Source organism: Mercenaria mercenaria, chromosome 18 (assembly GCF_021730395.1).
Source record: "Mercenaria mercenaria strain notata chromosome 18, MADL_Memer_1, whole genome shotgun sequence".
Classification (NCBI taxonomy): domain Eukaryota; kingdom Metazoa; phylum Mollusca; class Bivalvia; order Venerida; family Veneridae; genus Mercenaria; species Mercenaria mercenaria.
In genome coordinates this window covers 18680943-18703020 of record NC_069378.1, presented here as the reverse complement: position 1 = coordinate 18703020, position 22078 = coordinate 18680943, and the positions used below count along the sequence as shown (strand labels likewise).

Genomic DNA, 22078 nt, shown 5'->3' with positions numbered 1-22078 from the left:
TCATACCTTTCATACCTTGCTTTGAACTAACTATCAATAATTGTTACAAATGGAAATGTTTTGTAATTGAATATTGTTATTTTAGGAGAAATAATCCCAGTTCGATATAAAATGACGTGATTTTCTCAACTGAAAGGGATCTGACCCCATCCCACAAAACAACGCGGAAAAATATTGCAAACTTCTTAAAATAGCTATTAACATTACAAAGTTCGGGTTCAGAAAATTTTGTCTTACACAATAACTGGAGGAACAACATTGTTATTGATTTTTTATTGTACTTTAATACATGTAAGTTGGTCGAAATTACACGTACTACTGACTACGATGGTATTCAAGATGACTGCGCCTCTCGCGATGCCTGCGGCACCATCGAGATGCCTGCGGCACTGGACTGAAAAGTCGGCAGAACGAGGGGTTATGCCTTTTTCTTGACATGTATTTTATCTCAATCGATCAGATATCATGTCTTTTTATAATATACTACAGAAATACATCATTCCTTTTTCTGCAGGATGTGAAATGACTCGGCATATGCACTGCTTTTGTAATTTTCACGTTACTGTATCCGATGAAAAACACGCGCAAAATAACAATATTACATATTTCTTCACAAACTGGGCATGGATTTGTCGGCAAGACATAACTACATCCCGCTGCATTCCCCGATTTCTAAAAAGTGTTTACTGTAACAAGACAATAACCAAAAACATTCAATTTTTCTCACCGTGCTCGTTTTTTTTGTAAACATCCTGCGCAATGCCTGCGCCGTCGGAAGCGCGATGCCTTCATTTCAGTGCGGCACATTTTGTGCCGCAGGCAACGTTTCATACCCGTGCTTTTGCTTTTTAAAATCTGAATATATTGAGTATCCACTCTTTACTATGGCTTTTAGCTCTAACATTCTTGTCCACCCTGTGTAGTTATTGGTCATTTACTCTATCCAGTTTCATTTACTCTATCCAGTCTCAGAGTCACTGTAAGCTTCGAGTCCAATTTTGCGATGTAAGACGTAAATGCATTTTTGTCTCATAGTAGCTTCATCATTTTGCGTTAAAGTTCTAGACCAACATCTATACTTGATTGATTGTAAACCATTTACGGTCTTGGAGTAACATACTATTATTTTGCTTTTATTATTTGCAGGAGGCCAGTCATGTCAGTAAATAGCCCGTTTCTTTTTCAATTTTAGAGTTTCAGAATCACTATGGTTATAATAATTTAACCACTCTTTAGCTATCTCTTTCTTTCTTTTGTATCAGAAACGCTGGCTTTTTTTTTTATTATTTTTTTTTGGCTTGAGTTTATGAGCATCAATGCCTTTTCTATTAGATATAAACTTCTTTTAGTTTCTGATTATGGGTGTTTGTTTTAACACCTCTGCACATTCAGTTTCAGAGTCACTATGGGTTTTTGCTTAAACATTCTAGCCCAAATTATTCACTTATTCATTGAAAGTAAATACATTAGCTTATTGTTACTTATTGTATCTATATTTATTTATTTATTTATTTGTCACTCCTCAAACGGTCAAAATGGTCAAGTGGCCAAGCAATCATAGCGCTCCTTTTCATAAGACTAAAGATTTCTAAATAATATTACTCAACTGACTAAGCCGGAAGACTACCGGAATGTCGTAAATATCTCCTTACTGATGACTAATTTTTTCATATTCCCGAAAAGTTCAAGTTAATAAATGATTCGTGTCTTTGCTTCATTGTGATCTTGACATTGGGTATTTTACATCAACATTTTCCTTATATGAGCCGCGCCATGAGAAAACCAACATAGTGGGTATGCGACCAGCATGGATCCAGACCAGCCTGCGCATCCGCGCAGTCTGGTCAGGCTCCATGCTGTTCGCTTTTAAAGCCTATTGGAATTGGAGAAACTGTTAGCGAACAGCATGGAGCCTGACCAGACTGCACGGATGCGCAGGCTGGTCTGGATCCATGCTGGTCGCAAACCCACTATGTTGGTTTTCTCATGGCGCGGCTCATATATGAATGACAAAGATAGGGAGAAGTTTTATGTTTACGTTCTTTCATCTGATATTACTTTGAAGAAGGAGGTGTTGAATTTATGCACTGCTTACTGACAAGTTACCATGAAATAGCAAAGTCGGTAAAAACAAAGAGGATGTACTCTAGACTGAGTAGCTAATTCTTAATAAACTTTTACTTGTACGAAAATAATATAAAAAATAACATGTTCTCTATAAACTGCAAATTTTTCATGGTATTTCTTGCTACTAGAACATGTTTTCTTCGAGGTTTTTTTATATATCGGTGTTTGCGAACGTTAAAATATACAAGGCAAACGTCCTCAAGTTTAACCTCAGTTATCAAAAGTGAACAAATATATGGAGTGTAAGTAAAATGTCACGTCTGCATTAACGAAAATTTCATCAAGTAACATCACAAGGTCAAACTTCAATAAACTTAAAACGTAAAACTTAAAAGATTGGGGCAATGAAATTTGCAGGGAAAAAAAACGTACGCCCTAGATGGACATTTAAAAGCCAGATTCCGTTAAACAAATATATATTGACTCTATGACCCAACACTTGTGCCTGGACAGTGAGATATTTGTACTTGAAATCGGTTCATTATAGATAATAACTATACTTATTGATTTTTGATTGATAGGGATTGTGGATTCGGCTCCCTATCAGGATTCGTAACAGCGACCGCCATTGGGATCAAAAAATTATTCCTGCACCGTTGCGCATATTTATACTTTTTAAGATTTACAAAAGGGTTATGGTGTTCTGGTGATTAAGGTATTTGCCACTCAACCGGGAGGTCGTGGGTTCGTGCTTTTCTTTCGGGGAGTGGGATGGATAAAGACTGCGTATCTTCTCATGCAACTACTGCACTAAGTTTACCTATATGAGGACTTCAAAAAATGGTTCAGCTAGGCAACTGAGTTTTAAAAAAAGTGTTCAAAGTAAATTAATGATCAGTTTTAATTAACAAGACTTACGGGTGTGTCACATCGTTTCCTGCTCTATCTTTATTTTAATTAGATCTTACCTAGACGTGACAATGATCTTGAGAATCGAACTATTTTATTTTCCGTATCCTTCGAAAAGGACTTAACTAAACAAAAACAAAAATAACATAACTAACCAGAACCACTGAAAATATGACATCTCTTCCAACTCAAGTAAACGTTTTATGCAGTCCTAAAATTATTTTGTTAAAATGCATTTGTAAATGTGGTAATAAATATTTATGACTTTATTTTAAATGTGTATATTGTGCATTGAAAACCACAATGCTGGTAAAGTTTGATATTGCAGTGAAATTTATTTTCGTTCTTTTAATGATGATTTCATGTTATGCTGTTTCATTAAGACGAAAAGAATTTATATGTTTTTTTTAAAACATGACAGAAATATGTTATATTAACATCGGCGAACGGTCTGCTCCACAATCTATTCATTTATAAATGTTATTATATTACTTTTATTGTGTAGACATGCCTTGTAACATTAACCATAGAATATTTAGCAAATGTAATATCAACTGAATGAGTTGTTGTTCGCAATGGCCAACAGGAAGATACTATATAAAATATTTTATGAAAATAACAACATCTAGAAAGTTTTCTATAACATATAGGAGTGGCTATTTTTACTTTCTAGGATTTAAAATCACGACAATATTTTAGATAACATTTTTCAAAGCCATTGATATTTGTATGCTGAACAATACACTAGCCGCGCATTCTTAAATCTAACCTCACAATTATCAAATAACAGACTTGCAATGCCATTTCATCAGCTCACATTCCAGTGTCAATCAAGATTAGTAAAAAAAAGTTAAGAAACTCGAAATGCACTTTAAAGGTATTAAACTATCTGACAATCTTAATTCTAGTTTCTGTGGCTGCGTGGTGAAGGTCGCCGACTTCGAATCTATTGCCGTTCGCCGATGTAGATTCGACATCTTGCTAGAGGTGTAAAGATCTTTATGTGAGAAAGCCATCTAGCTGGCTTACGAAATGTCGATGGTTCTACCCAGGTTACCCATCATTCTTGAAGTAGTGCCCGGGTTTTTTTCCACCATGTACATATATTAAACAGGAAAACCGCCATATGAAATAAATTATTTCAGTGTGAATTTGAAACTTTAAACACAATACAAGACATTTCTAGCCTCACTGACTCAGTATATACAGATCTTAAAATGAACATCACCATCCTTTCGATTAAAATCAAATTTTATTTATGTCTAGGCAGTGGGATATTTATCTCCAGTGGTTGATAAAAGGGGAGTGGATGTGGTTAAGGTGTTAGCCATTAAATCGTCTGTCTTGGGTTAGAACCCAATTTTTGTGGGTAAAACACTGCGTACCTACACTATTTCCTAAATATATTTTTTTTCTATTTGCTTTATCAAAGTTGTGAACGAAGCCAATCTATGTCTTCATGTACTTATAATTCAAATTTTTGGGATGTTATCAATCAATGTCAAATCTCAACTCAGTGGTATACACTGCCCATTGTTTATGTAACTTATTGAAACCATCTGGAAGCAGGAAGCCTTCATGGCAAGCCGTTTACACAATAATTTCCAAATTTGTGATCTTAGTGGAGAACCTAGGTTCTCAAGCAGAACCTAGGTTCTCAGCTGAAAACTTTGTTTTTTATATAAAATACATACTTTTACTTCAGTGGTCAGTTAGATGAAATTTGTAAGAAATGAATATTTGCTACATAAGGAAAGTTAGGGAAGTATAATCATAATAATAGCTAGAGCTTTCGACAAACTACCTTTTGAGAAAGATCCCTATTGGTGTCGGGGTCATTGACTTATTTAATTGCTAGTATCCGTCATCACATCCCGCACACACACATATACACACACCCTAATTCCGCCCGTCCCCCACCTCCACACACATATACACAATAATTTTTCTCTCGGTTCAGTTTCTTGATTAGAAAAAGTTATTTTTTTTATTTTCAGCTCTTTCAGTTTCAATATTATATGTTTTAGTCCCCCAGGAACTCGTATATTATGAATTAGTCAATACTAGCAAATTGGTTCATCAAGTTTTGTTGAGTGCTCTTATTGAATAATGGCAAGTAAACACAATCCTACATTTTCCTGCTGCTGCTGCTGCTGCTGCTGCTGCTGTTGTTGTTGTTGTTGTTAAAATTGTGTTTATGTAGGATTTTGATAATGATATAAAAGATTCCTTTGTAAAAAGCTATGATACGTTGATATGCTATTCTGTAAATGTATTTTCCTGTAGACACTAAATTTTTATGACATACTTTGTGTGTTTGTTTTCACTCAGTTTTATGCATTCTGACTTTTATCTGTAATTTTCTCTGTGATGCAATTTATTAACCGAGGACCATAATTATATTCATGGCAAAATGTGTTATTCTATTCAAATAAAGTTATTATAAATATTGCCGATTTAAATTCGGACATACAGAAATAAAGGTAATTTAGAAGCTTTCCGTCTTATATAAGGAAATGTCCTTTGATGTTGATAACAAAAAGCAGGATGTAACCAAACCTTTTCGCAGCCAACTTGAAAAAAGTTTTCCTCTTTCCAAAATATAGGACGTCCTGAATGCATGTATCTATCGCCGGTCTATGTTCTAATATCAAGGAACATGATATAACTAAACGTTTTGCGCAACCAGACTTGAAAAGGTTTTCCTCCTTCCATAACAAAGAATGCCCTTGAGCATACGTATTTATAGCCCATTTATGTTCTGGTAGCTGGAAACGTGATGTAACGAGAACAGCTTCATAGAAAGCATCGGAAGTTTTCCTTTCTATTTATTTTGTTGGGTTTAACGTCGCGCCGACACAATTATTGGTTATATGGCGACTTTCCAGCTTTGATGGTGGAGGAAGACCCCAGGTGCCCCTCCGTGCATTATTTTATCACGAGCGGGCACCTGGGTAAAACTACCGACCTTCCGTAAGCCAGCTGGATGGCTTCCTCACATGAAGAATTCAACGCCCAGAATGAGGCTCGAACCCACATCGATGAGGGGCAAGTGATTTGAAGTCAGCGACCTTAACCACTCGACCACGGAGGCCCCTCATTAGACAAAAGATATCGCCAGTATAAATATAAACTATATATTATTTACATGTGCGTGTTTGTTGTCTTCCCACGCAATAATATTATACTTTCTAAGTTTTCTAGTACATGTTGTTTACGTTCTGAATGACTGACTAATATATGTCTGTTTATAACAGATCCTGGTGTTATAATACATTCAGCAATACATATTGTTTACTTCTAGGAAACCTATATGTTACTTGCCCTTGAATATTTTTTTTTATAAAATTGAAAGATAAAGGTACAGGCAATACAAACATGCAGCTAGTCAGGTAGAGAGAGGGGGGGGGGGGGGGGGGAGAGGGGGGGGAGGGGGGGGGGAGGTATAACAGAAAATGGCGTCCACATTGTGTTGCTATTCGGTGACACATTGAAAAGCTGCACGAGTATTGTACTTCCATAGACATCATCACTAAAATGGTAAAGTCACAAAAAGGGCACACACGTCCTTTAATACTTCAGTAGAAGAATCAAGTTTTATTTATGAGAGGGGCAAGAAACCATTTTCAGAGCTGAGTCAATTTTATTTCTTCGAAGCGACATTCACTTTATTGTAAATAATTACCAGTATTACATAAATGCAAATCCAAATGCATTCTACATAAAAAGGCAGAAATGTAAAGGAAACTGGATAAAAATTCAGTTTTCACTGTTCATGACTAGATCACATACACCCGAAAACTATCGATTTGTACCTCATGCCATAGCTGAGATTAACTTTTCATAAAATTTGCCTAAAGTCTTAATTTTCCCAAAGATGAAATAGACAACCGGCTGATTCAAAAGAATTTTGCTAAACGTCAAATATGGCACTCGGCATGGAGTATATATTTGCACGGCTATGTTTATACTATTTTGGAATAATTGGGACTCATCAAACACTTTATAATAGAATAAAATCATCTTCACGCAGAAGATATACTTAAGAAGTCTTTTTGCAACAATATAAAACCAAACAAGTTCTCCAAATATCAGAAAACATATAAGTATCCAATTTTTTAATACGAAAATATATGTACCTAAAGATAAATTTTGATAGATTACAGCAATAAGGTCCTATCTGCTTTATTTTGTATATAGAGACAGCATTTTTTAGCTTTAAAAAAAGTTTTTAAAGAATACATGGTCATCGCATTTTTCATCACCGTGGTCAATCCAATATACCGTATATCAACAGTATTGTACATAAGGTATTTGTTTTTGCGCGAGCGGCGGGATTTCATGGAAGTTATGGAAATTATCGTTTTGTAGATTTTATAGGGGAGCTATGGCCTTTAAAACTGATAACGGTGACAGATAGTACACCTTAAGGACTGATAAGAATGAAATTGATAAAATTATTATGAATTTGAGGCTACAAAACAAAAAGTAGACATGGTGCTTAAGTAAGTAATTTGAGTAATTTATTTCCTTTTTTTTTATTTTAAAGAGTCAATTTATAACGTTGGTTCAAAATAAATGTTGTAATATTCTTACTGTGATGATTTTAATGAGTGAAATTGCAAAATTTGTAAATTATAATAACATAAGTGATATACTTCTAACATCCGGTTTTCAATTTCAGACATATCGGCCCGTTTTCCTCGCTACACGCGAAATTCAAAGAATCATGCCGTACGGACGATTGGTCGGACAGGATGAACCACCTGTACACAGCATGCCTCCTGCTATGTTTTGCCATTCTTGTCAGTACGGCTCAATTTGTAGGTGAAAACCGGATCAAATGCTGGGTGCCGGCAGAACTTAAAGACTTCCATGAGAAGTACACCAATGATTACTGTTGGATAAGTAATACATACTACATCCCAATGTTGGAGAGCATCCCGACGGATATTCCGAAACGCCAGGTTAGTTTACCATTGGTTTAATGTCACATGTATTTAGCAGAGCTATTTATAATGAAACAAAATCATATTAAACAATTTAAACCCGAATATAATTGTACAACATTTCATACTCTGTGCAGGAGTCCATGAACCTTACCTAGGTGAACATCAACACACTTCTATTCTACGCCAAACAGAAACATCAGTTTTAATTTCAGTACATGCTACAATTTACTCCAGCCCTTCACCCATTCTCCTGACAATCTCGAGGAATGCATACCTAGTTATATTATTCTTATTTGTGAATATAAACAAATAATTATGTGATCAGTATGGAATATTGACTATATGTCAACAATTTACCGAACTTTTTCAAACACATTTTAGTACTTAATCAAAATTACTATCTCTCTTTTCTAAATGTGTGAAAACATGGTTTATTTTCTGTTGATAAATTTATGAGCAGGTATATTAATTTTTATGGTTATATTCAACAGTCTTTTAAAGTAATCAAATTACATATTAAATTTAACGACTTACTCATTTTTTTTTACAAATTCCAGGAAGCGGAGATAACATATTACCAATGGGTGCCATTGATTCTTGCCTTTCAAGCATTTCTGTTTCATTTCCCGAATTTCATTTGGAACGTACTCAATTTGAATTCTGGACTCAACCTTGGAAAAATCCGAGCTTTAGCTGACCAAACACAGTGTGGAGACCCAAAAGAGCGAGAAAAGGTCGTTGAAAATATATCCAAACTTTTACAACGTTGGATTGAAATTCAACGACAGTATAAACACAATTTCGTGGCACGCGCCAAGGCGAGGTTTTCTCACGTGTTTTGTTTCTACTGCAATAAAAGAGAAGGCAATTTTCTGACGGGACTTTATTTATGCACCAAAGTGCTGTATATTGCCAATGTTATTGGTCAGTTCTTCATGTTGAATTCCTTCTTGAGTACAGATTTTGGAATGTATGGATTCGAGTACATTAGAATGATGCGGGATGGTGTTCCAATGAGAGAAAGCCCAAGGTTCCCAAGAATCACCCTCTGTGATATGGACATTCGTCAGCTACAAAACATACAAAGGTAAAGTGAATATTTTGCCTTATTTCTGTTTCATGTTATTCATAAATAAAATGGCACTTAAAGATTGCCGTTGTGATAGTTGATGGAATCTGTATAAAGTCCCTTTACAAGCATAGAATGCAACCAAGAAACCAAAAAAAATAATGGCAGATTCGGTTTGATTCTGTTCATGAACGTTAATGGAAAGTGCACAATATATGTTGCTTGCATATTTTTTTTATTTGGGTTTCTCAGCTTTTGAAAACCGATTGTTCGGGAAATCTGATGCGGATGGTTGCACGAAAAGACTGTTTCGCTTTCGTTTGCAATATTAGCTTTTTTCTTTCCCTTTTTCATTTTACCTGAATCAAACATTGATGATAAAATATATCTACGTAATAGCTTACGCAAAAGTTTATCTATTATCTGTTATCTACATTTCATAAATTAAAGTAAAATATTATCTAAGAGTTTTGCTTCAAGTACTCAATAAATTTCTTTTCTCCAAATACAAATATAAAATTCAATGACATTTGGGCGTTTACTCGTCTAACAACAAATATATTTTCTTCATGAATTAAAACAATATAACAGTTGGAAGCCCAAAGAACTGTATGCATTTTTGTTATTCTGTAATATTTACATTTTCATGTATGTAGATGGACAGTCCAGTGCGTATTACCTATCAATCTTTTCAACGAGAAGATCTTCATTTTCCTCTGGTTTTGGTTCTTCATCCTTGCCATTTTCACCGGACTGAGTTTCATTAGGGTGAGTCTTAACCTTTACTCTGCTATATTTCTAAAATGGACTGGTCCACAATTCAATTTGGACAGTACCACTTATAATTCAAAGGGGTTTTTACTGAAAATTTACTGACTGAACAGCGAACAGTGCAGACCATGATCAGACTACACGGATGTGGAGGCTGATCTTGGTCTGCACTGGTCGCAAAGGCAAAATCATTTGCCGCCAGCAGGCTAAGGGTTAAATACATTTATGAGTTATTCTCAGCACCAAAAAATGACCATCTTGTATTTTGCAGATCCTTGAACTGTCTGCTTAATTGGTCTATTGGCAATTCTGTGCAACAAAACAAAATATGACCATCCGTTAAAATGCCATTGGTTTAAATATATTTTATTCCCAGTAAATACATGTACAAATTAAATACATACAATGTACATCATAAGCAGGAAAGGATAAGGATGAAAGACTTGTGTCTTATAGAATTCTTCTCCTTGAAAAATGCCATTGGTTTGTTGAACTAAAGCTTACAGTAGTGTATGTATTGATATGTAAATAACTAAAATGTACAAAAACATATTTTATCATTGTGGTTTTAGTCCGCTGCAGCATTGACATTTTGAAAAAAAAAAAATGCGCAAACAAAATGTATAAATTTCTTATAAAACTTAATTGAATTGAGTTCAAATATCAAATGCATCGTTCCCACCAGGAACGCTAACGTTTAATAACTACATTTAATGTAGGTTTCTATTTCTCATATCAAATTATTTTCTCTTTAGAATTATACGCAATTTGTTTATTATTTATGTTTGAGGAAATTTGATTACAATTTTAAAGCAAAACTAAATAATTTGACGCAATGATGAAACTTTAAGCCAAACAAATCCAATATACTTCTTCGTGTGGTGCACTTCTTCGTTTCAGGGTGTCTAAAAGGCTATATAGATCTTATTTCTTTTCCCCCTTTTCTTTAGAATCATGCGTCTATTTGAAAAAAAGAACACTTACATAAAATGAATTTGTTGTATGTATAAACAGCATTGTGTGCTAGGATTTTAAAACTGACATTTAATAACCAAATGTTAGTACAGCTGCATTGAGTTATAAATAACCCAAGTAATATTTCGAAATAACTTGCACGCTGTTACCATTTTCTTAGAGCGACAAAGATTATTTATTGCTGCAATAGAAATATCATCATTTTATAAAAATAACGAATGTTAATATTGAATTTAAGGCCGTTAAAATGTTGTTTTTTTATATTTGGTGACCTCAAATAAAACGAATATTAAACTTTACAACCTTGGTTGGGTGAGCTAAGCTATAAAATATCTATATCCTTTGAAATTTCAACGGTATTGGATTCTATTTTCTATTTTACAAGTAATTGTGTTTGATTTTAAATCAGTGTGCCTAACTCATTTGAACCAAAAAATGGTACGTCAAAGTATTCTGCAGCAGTATAAATCAATTATTTTTGCCTAATAGAGGCTTCACGGACACAGTGCGACGTATTCAGTCTTTGTTGCGTTCAAATCAATCATCTCTGTGGTATGAGGATTCCATTTACTGAAGTCCCCAAGAAGAATTTCAATTTTATTTTCTTATTTCGTACTAAAATTTCTTCACAGAGCCGGTAGATGAATTTCCAGTCACCATCGACGTCCCAATATGTTGAACTGTGTCTGAAGATTTGTATCAATCCAATTGCTTTGGATATATGGAACACTTCAACTTAATATAGAATCATGAATGTATCTACTATTCTTGTGTTTTTTTGATAATTATAGAACATAGACATGCGTATTCTGCTAGGCTCATCCTGCCAAGGGCCTGAAGTTAAATATTCGTTTCGTTGAAAGTATTAGAAACTGAACATTTTGTCTGGCCTAATTGCCTTATAAAAGTACATGGTATTAAAACAAAAAAAGAAAAATACTTGTTTCTTGTATCACATTTTTAGAAATAATTAATTATTAACATTTACCTTTCTCACACTGGCCATAGCTTTATCAGATCAAGTGGTTCCAACGTTGTTTGAGTGGTGAATTTTACGCCGATCAGATGGAGAATTATGGCCGATACTACAAATTTCCGGTATTGTAAGTATGATTTAAAGGAATTTCTACCCGTTAAATAACGAATCAAATGAAAACGATGGGTGCACCTGGAGCGCAAATGTGTCTATGTTTTAGCACATGTGTCCATTTAGCTGAGATTTGTGCCGTTTATTCAAACACTTCTGTACAGTCCGGCGGGGGAAGGAGATTTTTGATAGTTTTTGACAATATCGCATAAAATATAGTGTTAATCGGGAATAAGTAACTGTTAAAACACTTTTTATGTAACGGACTACCTCTTTAAACAAAGCATGTGTATTTTCATAGAATTATTCAGGGTTATTTCTGAAAAATCGGCCGAAAACCTAATGCAACGCCGTTTCGAGTGGGTCGGTATGCAACGCAATCAAGTGGATACCGTTCTGTGTCTTACTTGCGAAGTCTTATCCGTCTTAAAACAGTCATTAAAGCCTAACAATGAATAAATTTAGTGAGCTTTATAGCATTATAATGATCTCGCCATTTCTAATATATTGTACATCGAACAATATCATTAAGTAAATAATAGTAATAGTTGGTAAAAACAAGAACCAGTTCACGGATATCTACCTCCTCCACGAATGGTACTGAACAGACTACCAAAATCGGGTTGACTCTTTAAATCAGTACAGTTACAGTTGGTTACTTTTTAGTCCTTTAAAACCAATACATTGCGATTTCATTACTAATTTGTTGTGCAATTAAGCTGTTCATACAAAATAAATAAAATTTGGTCCATGATAAAAGTATTGATCAGTTGTTTGTACATATTTTCATTCATATTCCTGTGGTAGCGTTCATTTATTTTCAGAGAAATAAATCACAGAGAACGTTAAAATTGGCCAGGGAAAAGACAAGATTTTATTTGTCCTCCATAAAACAGAAACAACGTAATAAACCTCTATGGTCCCGTTCAAAATGAAAATACAATGAAATACAGACACCAATGAAAGAAAATAAACGGACTAGCAATACTAATAGAGATGTGCCACAGCTTTTTCCAACGCGTACTTATTCGATTTGATAAGAGTTAGAAATATTGTAAAATAATGTATCTTTTGCTTCAGAAAGTTGTCCCAGGACAGCCTTGTCGCTTGCAATGTCTAAAAAATCTGTTTCTTCCTCTGTTAATTCTTCAAACATTTCATCACATAAAATTCTTTCTTTTAATACCTTATTGTGACCAGCTTTTTTTCTTGATATTTTGGTGCTTGAAGTTGGAGTTAGCAGTCTTTTCGGTTTTTTTTATTATTATTCACTTTGAGGACATGCAGAAAACGCTCTTAATCGTTTGCTTGATGACACGTCTCTATTAGTATTGCTGGTCCGTTTATTTTCTTTCATTGGTGTCTGTATTTCATTTGTATTTTAATTTTTGAACGGGACCATAGAGGTTCATCACGTCGTTTCTGTTTTATGGAGGACAAATAAAATCTTGTCTTTTCCCTTGCCAATATTAACGTTCTCTGTGATTTATCTCTCTGAAAATAAATTAACGCTACACCGACAATATGAATGAAAATATATACAAACAACTGATCAATACTTTTATCATGGACCAAATTTTATTTATTTTGTATGAACAGCTTAAATGCACAACAAATCGGCAGTAATGAAATCGCAATATACTGGTTTTAAGGGACTAAAAAGTAACCAACTGTAACTATACTGATTTAAAGAGTCAACCCGCTTTTGGTATGCAGTTCAGTACCATTCGTGGAGGAGAAAAATATCTGTGAAATGGTTCTTGTTTTTACGAACTATTACTATTATTTACTTAATGATATTGTTCGATGTTCATCCTTGCTTTATATTTTGTGTTGATGTTTTTTGACAATGTCCACAAAAATATGTTAAATGTTAAGCTAACATGAAATGTATAAGTACAGTATATTAGAAATGGCGGGATCATTATAATGCTATAAAACTCTCTAAATTTATTCATTGTTAGGCTTTAATGACTGTTTTTAAGACGGATAAGACTTCGCAAGTAAGACACAGAACGGTATCCACTTGATTGCGTTGCATACCGACCCACTCGAAACGGCGTTGAATTAGGTTTTCGGCCGATTTTTCAGAAATAACCCTGAATAATTCTATGAAAATACACATGCTTTGTTTAAAGAGATAGTCCTTTACACAAAAAGTGTTTTAACAGTTACTTATTCCCGATTAACACTATATTTTATGCGATATTGTCAAAAACTGTCAAAAATCTCCTTCCCCCGCCGGACTGTACAGAAGTGTTTGAATAAACGGCACAAATCTCAGCTAAATGGACACATGTGCTAAAACATAGACACATTTGCGCTCCAGGTGCACCCATCGTTTTCATTTGATTCGTTATTTAACGGGTAGAAATTCCTTTAAATCATACTTACAATACCGGAAATTTATAGTATCGACCATATTTCTCCATCTGATCGGCGTAAAATTCACCGCTCAAACAACGTTGGAACCACTTGATCTGATAAAGCTATGGCCAGTGTGTTTCTGGTTGTAAAGTTATGACTCCTAGAAAATGGATATGGTGTGCAATTAATTTCGGAATATTACAGGATAGTAAACGCAGTTGAACATGACATTTGTGAAAGCAGGTATATATACACAGTTAGTCTTTATATTTAAGTCAAGCTAAATAGATAAATACAGTTGATGGACATTTCCTAAAATTAATGTTAAATATGTTATGGAAAAATGTTTTAGTAAAGGATGCACATAGTACTATGCCCCAACGATAACTTGATATTTACAAACATGACTATAAATAGATTAAAATGGAACATAGGGAATTCAACATTTTCCTAACATGTTACGATCTAAATATTTCTAGATTTTATACCAGTTACGAATTAGCTCAGTGGTAAAGCATACAGTCCATGTTCAACAGATCCTTTGTCGTGTGGGTTCGAAACTCAGCATCGACATTTATTTATTTTTTAAATTTTTATTTCACTTTGCATAAAAATTAAGATTCCTTCATGAGCTCTGTGACAACACGACAGAGAGGTATCTATAGGCGACATGGCAGATCAGAATAGTTTATTATATAACAAAGATGATATTGATTAATGCAAATAATGAACAGACTATTGTGTTATATAAAGACATATATACAAATACAAGTATGCCCACGGGCAGAATGTCGAGCCCACCAGCACCTTTGACCTCTAAGTGTGACCTTGACCTTGGACCTAGGGACCTGCTTCTTACGCATGACACTCCGTCTTATAATGGTGAACATTCATGCCAAGTTACATCAAAATCCTATGTAAGAAGGAGAAATGCTCCGGACAGACTTCAATTTGACCTTTGAGATAGGAACATGGGTTTGCACATGACACGCCTTCTCATTGAGTTAAACATTAAAAATATAAACAAGATTGGTCTATGCATGTCAAAGTTATGATCCGGACAAAATCGGACGGACGAACGCACACACATATACCGAAAGTGGCGACCGTATCAGCTCACCGCAAGCGTGCTCGACAACAAACCATCAAAGAAAAAAACAAAAATACGGAAGCAAAAATGAAAACGAATACGAAAACGAATAGGAAAAACAACAAAAAATTCTGGAAAAAAAACCTCAGGATTCGAACCCACAAAACGATCTGCTTACACCCAATTATTGTCTGCATTTTACCCAACTGAGCTATGTTGCCATATACTTAGTGGATATTTAAAATGAAAGAAATACTAATATTTGCTTGTCAAGTAATGTGCAAGCATTATGAATGGTTATTTCATCAGTTATCATGACTTAGACTCGTCCTCGCGTTTCGGCGGGAATCACGTTATCATTGGGGATTAGTATACCTCTAAGGATTATGTCAGTTTGTCATACCATCAAGTGAATTATCAAAACTTTTCCCCATTTTTTTTTTCTGAAAATTTGATAAAAAAAATCTCATGAAGAGAAATATACTTGAACCCTTAAAACGCAAGCGTGAATTGAACGCGTTAGTATGGTTCTAAAAAACAGAACTTAAGCAGTATAAACACACATGTAGTCAATGAAATTTATCAAAAATGTAAAAAAAGAAGATTGTTGGGAAGTGTCATATCAAATTAAAACGAAATAAATGCAAAACACACTAGAAAAAATGCCGGTGACCTAACAACGTTAAGCGCGTATATAATGATGTAGCAAAATACCATACATAAATCTTTCCATCATCATAATGTATTTATGCCTGGTTTGCTGCCTGACCCCTTATGTAATAAATATAATATTACGGTCGAAGTGTTAGCATGTTGGAGTGCAGAGGTACTTTCAAAATCATCTTCAAATATATCAACGCTGTACTCTAAGATCTTCACGTGTTTGCTCGATACCTTTATGGCTTTGTTTTGTTTGATGTTTCAAATAAGTTTTGTATTACAGTGACATGTACTTGTCATACGTTTTTTCAAATTATATCTAGGCAAATGACTCAGTTCTTTTATTCCTTTTTAAGTATTGTCTTTAAATTTAGAAAAAAATCTGAAAAACATTATCAAAAAAACACATGTAATGTTAATATATCCAAATGGCTCACGGCAGATCCATGGTTTTTACACAGACGCCCGTTTGTGACTGAAATAAAGCCAAAGTGACGCCTAGTGTCTTCTGCTACCTATAGAATCTTGAAAGTCGCCATATAACTTAAGCTCTGTCAGTCTTACTTACATCCAGTAAAACAAAAGAATACCATACTTGGTTTGACTTCGCTTGTTTATGAGAGAAAATGAAGAATGCCCCAGCACCTGGTTACGCGGAACTCTGATATGTATGCAATGGATGGACACCACTCCCAAAGGACCAAAAACACCTTTCTCATACAGATACCTTTCGATGAATTTAACATTTTCAGCTTCTAGTGATATTTCAGAAACAAACTGGTACTTTTGTCATCAAATTATGGTGTAGTTCTAGGAAAGAAGCAATACTGTAATAATTTTGTAACTTTACAGTTGCGGAAAAATATCGCTTGAATATACATTCTGGAAAAATCTAGATTTACTGTTCTTTCCTCGTAATATTAGAATTGGAAAACAAAGTGAAGAACAGAAACCTCTACTTGAAAACACTAATGCATGTAAAAAAAAGTCTCAGAAATTTCGCACTACATGTATATCAAACGAAGGAAATGTTTGAATAATCATTGACACATTGTAAATATAGACATATAATACACAACTCAATGTCATTATTCGGCGTTCTTTCCCCACCTTTGTGCAGACTTAGAGTGTTTTCGTAGTGTTCTTCAATTCAAGTTTGAACATGATTATCTTCTTATCTACGTTCTTATATCTTTTATCCTGTATTGCTTAATAAAACGTATGATAGCGGACAAGCGAATATTTCTGTCGTCAAAAAGTAAAATCAATACATCAATTATTAAGTCTGTGAATTATATAACATTACGGATGGTAAAGTACAAAAAAAATCTTATTGACGAGAAGTGCTTAGTTACTGCAGTCAACTGCAGTCAACACACAAGTTCCTATAGTTTGTTTATGAAACACGACAGAAATTGTATATAAAAAAGATGAGAACCATTTTATGCGTGACATGTATTTAGTCAATTAGTCGGTCTATAACTTTTAATCAAACATAAAACACTTTTCAATTATGTTCACAGTTATCAGCGTTCGTCTGTCAAAATAAGTTAATTTGGATTAGCAAATCCATGCTTTTTGGGTTGTTGTTTTTTTTTTGTTGTTTTTTTTTTTTGGCATTTCTGAAATTCTTGAAAACCTTGGCGTTTATCCAACTAATAAGTAAATGCTGAGTAAATTATTACTAGTTTCCAACTGGGCTACGAATACCTATTTTGTTTCTGCTGTTGATGTTGTTTTTATTAATTCAATTATTTTGTCGATTTAAAACATAGTTGTGAGTATTTGTAAAGTAGAAGCAATTTTTGTTTTAGAATGTTTTCGTTTTACAGATATTCAACTATAAATTTAATCAACGCAGCTCGAAATATATCATATAATCTTCATACAGGCAATACTATTTTTTATATTTTTGATCAAACGTGTTTGTTTTTTAAATATGTGCCATAGAATATTGACCTACATGCTTAAGATTAAACTAAATAATTGAATATTGATAAATAATTAGAAAATATGTGAAAAAGAATTGTTTTCGAATCCTAAACATTTTGTGATTAAAGTACTGATAACATAACACCTGTATGGTAACAGTATTTATATAAGCCTATAAGTTTTTGGATCTACGTGCGTGTTTTGGTATATTTATTTCAGTGGGTATATTTGATAGTGATAAAGAAAAATAACTACCAGTACGTGAAGAAATACTTGACACTGACGAAAAAGATGAACAGTGAGTCTGATAAACAACTCTGCAGGCGGTTTGCTGAAGATTATCTCAGGCAGGTTGACATAATTTAGTAGCCCCATATTTCACAGTCATAAAATGTGTTCGGTATGCATAGGTAACATAGACTGCCGCCAAGATGTAGGAATGGTAAATGATTGAATTAAAGAACAAAAACAAATATGTTAACAATAAATGCCTCTCGTAGTACTTAAAGAGTACGTTTTCCTGGTTTTATCAATGATTTATTGATATCAATAAAATCCGTAACTATATTTATGGCAGTAGTATTTTTTTTATAAAAGAAGCACAAAGTACATATTGTAACATATTTGATTAATGAGTAACTTTCTTGTTCTTTTTTGCTGTTGTTGTTGTTTTTTCTTCGCTGAATCATTACTTTGAATATTGGAATAGTATTATGTATTCCGAGTGAAAAAACAGGTTGTCTGAATTTAGCTTTAATTTATTTTCTCTCATATTTGAGAATTCGTTTTTGAATTTTTAATCGTTTCATACTTAACACTAGCTGAGTTGTTTCCTGCTGTCACTGTATTTGAAAATGAACAGCTTGTGTATATTAAAGCTTCATCATGTTATGTTGAGTTCAGGTAAAACCATTGTGGCGCATATCTTTCAAATATATATCAGACACGATTGCGTATATGTCAGATAAATAACAAGAGCAGGACGCAACCCAACAAAACAATAGTAGATTTTGTTTCATGTATCTGACCGAATGTACAGTACCACATTACGCTTGGGGCCCATCTAGAATTAAGAATACTAATGAAGATACGGTTGTTATCCAATGATATATCATTTTGTTTTCAATTTCCTTTTTAGAAATGATGGATGCTTTGTGGCTAGAACAATCGGAAAGAATTCAACAGAAATGGTTGTAATGGATGTGTTGGAGTACATGTGGAGGGATTACAAACAGAAAGACGAACGGAAACACCCGGAAAACTCGTTCACATGATAAAACATACACATTGAACAAAATACATATGCATAATGAATGAATATCTGATAAAATGATTATAACTTTTGTGTGTGATAAAATACCTTTATGTTTTCTTTTGTTTTCTTTTACTGTAGCGAATGTTGTAAATTAATTTGTTATTATAATCTGTGTTCATAGTCGCTTTTCATGTTGCATCATTTTTAGTTCACCTGTCACGTAGTGACAATGTGAGCTTTTGTGATCGCAGTTCGTCCGCGTCCGTCGTCTGTTGTCCGTCGTCCGTTGTCGTCGTCCATAATTTCCTTTAAACACGATAGAGACCACCGTTTGCAATCGATTTTTATCAAACTTGCACACAACTTGTATTGGCATAATATTTTGGTTCCTTTCGAAGACTGGCCAGACCGCGTCATGGGTTCCAGAGTTATGGCCCTTTAAAGGGCAAAAATTTGCTATTTTGGCTTTTTGCAGCCATATAGAGATTTCATATATGGTTTGACTTGATACAAACTTGCAAAATATCTTTAACCACTATAGATCTTGGATTGCATGATGAATCTGTCAGATCCAGTCATAGGTCCTGGAGTTACGGCCTCTGACTGACACCTGAAAGAGCCAAAATTTGTTAATTTTTACCTTGTAAACACAATAGTCGTGACATTTCATGTTTGATTTAAACCACACTTACACACAATAAGAGCTCGGTTCAATTCGAAATCCGGCTAGATTCCAGCATGGATTCTAGAGTTACTACCCCTCAAAGGGGTAAAAGTTTGAACACATCTGCGGATGTCTCTAAATTGTTTTTTGTACTTCTAACATGTGTAAATGTTGAATTCTGCTCAACCCGGGGCTAGAGGGCTTGGACGGTAGCATGCATTTCCACTACCGTCCATGAACAGGCTCAATCGATCCGAGCCTGCAACATTTTCGTTTTTGTTGTGTTGAGCGACCTGTGGAGTTTCCACTTTTTCTATTCTAATTTGGCCCTTTCAGCCATGTAGAGGTTTCATTTATGCTTTGAACTGAAACAAACTTGCATAGAATGTTTATCTTGAGGATCTCTAGGCCAAGTTTGAAACTGGATTGTGTTGGATCAAAAACTAGATCACCAGGTCAAATTAAAGGAAAAGCTTGTTAAGAGCCTAGTGGCCACATTTATTACCCTATCTTCATTAATCTTGGCCAGAATATTTATCTTGATGATTCCGATGAAAAATTTAAAACTGGGTAATATCGGGTCAAAAAATATGTCACACGGTCAAATTAAATGAGGTCACATTAATGATCCTATCGTCATGAAACTTGGTCAGAATTTTGATGATTTCTAGGTCAAGTTCGAAACTAGGTCATGTTGGGTTAAAAACTAGGCCATTCTCTCAAATCAAAGGAAAAGCTTGTTAACACTAGTAGTTTTACGTAGACTTATTTGTTTTTTGAAGCAAGGGCAAAGAAATTTGGAGTACAAGTATAATGTTTGATTTCAATACTCATCTTGAATAGTCTAAATCGTGACCTACTGACCTATTTTTTCGTTTTTGAAGTTGCAGCATATAAATGTTGACCACGTTTATAACTTTTGATACAGATTTCAGTACTCACCTTAAATATCAAAACCTGACCCATTGACCTACTTTCTTGTTTTTTGAAGCTATAGCAAAGCGACTTTGACCACCTGTATAATGTCTGACACAGATTTCAATATTCATCTTGAAAAGTCTTAATCGTGACCTACTTACCTACTTTCTTCTTTTTTAAGTTGCAGCAAAATTTTGGACAACATGTGTAATGTTTGATACAGAGTTCAGTACTTATTTTGAATAGCCTTAATCGTGACCTACTAACTGACCTGCTTTCTTGTTTTTGAAGTTTCAGCATAGAGATTTGGACCACCTGTATAATTTTGATACAGACGTCAGTACTCATCTTGAATAGTCTTAATCTGACCTACTGCCTTACTTGCCTGCTTTTGAAGGTACAGCATAGAAATTTTGACCACGTGATAACGTTTGACACAGATTTCAATACTCTTATTTAATATTCTTAACCCTGACCCACAGACCTACTTTCTTGTTTTTGAAGCTACTGCAAAGAGATTTGGACCACTTGTATAATTTTTGACAGATCTCAGTTGTTATCTTGAATATTTTTTAACATTACCTACTCGCCTAGTTTTTTTTTATTTTTGAATTTATTCAAGCAAGCAACTAAACATAGGTGAGTGGTATAGGGCCAACATGACCCTCTTGGTATATCCACCCTTTAAGCGGCAAAATTAAACAATGGAGAGAAAAAACTTTTCAGAATTGATGCAAGATCTCTTATTTTTAATTTAGACGCATAATTTTATGTAAAGTAACCTCAAATACATTTTTGTCTTCCGATGGTAGGGAAAAAAACAGACCTAGTTTGATGATTTTTTAAGATGTGTTTTGCCTGAGATTTCAAATATGCCAATAGATATCGGAGAAGCTTCATTTAGCTTGTTAGCACGACAAATGCGAACCATACGTATTTTAACGTAAGGCTGATCATCTATATTATCCTCTTTGGTTATTTGTCTTGTTTTTTAAGGTATGGCCCACCGAGTTATGACAAACCAAATTTTCATATTAGAATTGTGTGAATATCCGTTATTTGATTGTTTTACAAAAGAAAACAATTTGTGATTATGTCAGAGATATTTTCAAAGCAAAACTAAACAACAGTGTATTGATCAGATAGATTGATTCTGAAATGTTATATATTTATAACTGTTTGATGATTAACAGTTCATACGCAGGAAAAAAGACACGGTGAACCCATCTTGCAGCTAATGCAAACGTACTCGTATCACTGTATATATACTATTGTTGAGCTGAAATAAAATTTTGATGAAAGCATTCCAACTTCTTTGGTTCATGTAGACCAATGTCTTTGGCAAGTTTGTAGCATTGTTTC

The 22078-nt window shown here is 34.1% G+C and overlaps 1 protein-coding gene across 1 annotated transcript; it reads left to right on the top strand.

Annotated features, from left to right (window-relative positions):
- The first annotated feature begins 7322 nt into the window (after nt 1-7322).
- Nucleotides 7323-22020, top strand: LOC123538772 (innexin unc-9-like). Its single transcript, XM_045323135.2, has 6 exons — nt 7323-7481; nt 7661-7943; nt 8486-9015; nt 9654-9765; nt 18099-18226; nt 19018-22020. Exons 1-6 carry the CDS (start codon nt 7471-7473, stop codon nt 19151-19153), a joined length of 1200 nt encoding a protein of 399 aa, XP_045179070.2. The 5' UTR covers nt 7323-7470; the 3' UTR covers nt 19154-22020.
- The last annotated feature ends 58 nt before the right edge of the window (nt 22021-22078 follow it).

Bases quoted from the DNA above. Each gene is read 5' to 3' on its own strand.
- LOC123538772 (XM_045323135.2), top strand. The intron at 9,016-9,653 runs GTAAAGTGAATA...TCATGTATGTAG, and splicing joins CAGCTACAAAACATACAAAG to ATGGACAGTCCAGTGCGTAT. The intron at 18,227-19,017 runs GCAGGTTGACAT...TTTCCTTTTTAG, and splicing joins TTTGCTGAAGATTATCTCAG to AAATGATGGATGCTTTGTGG.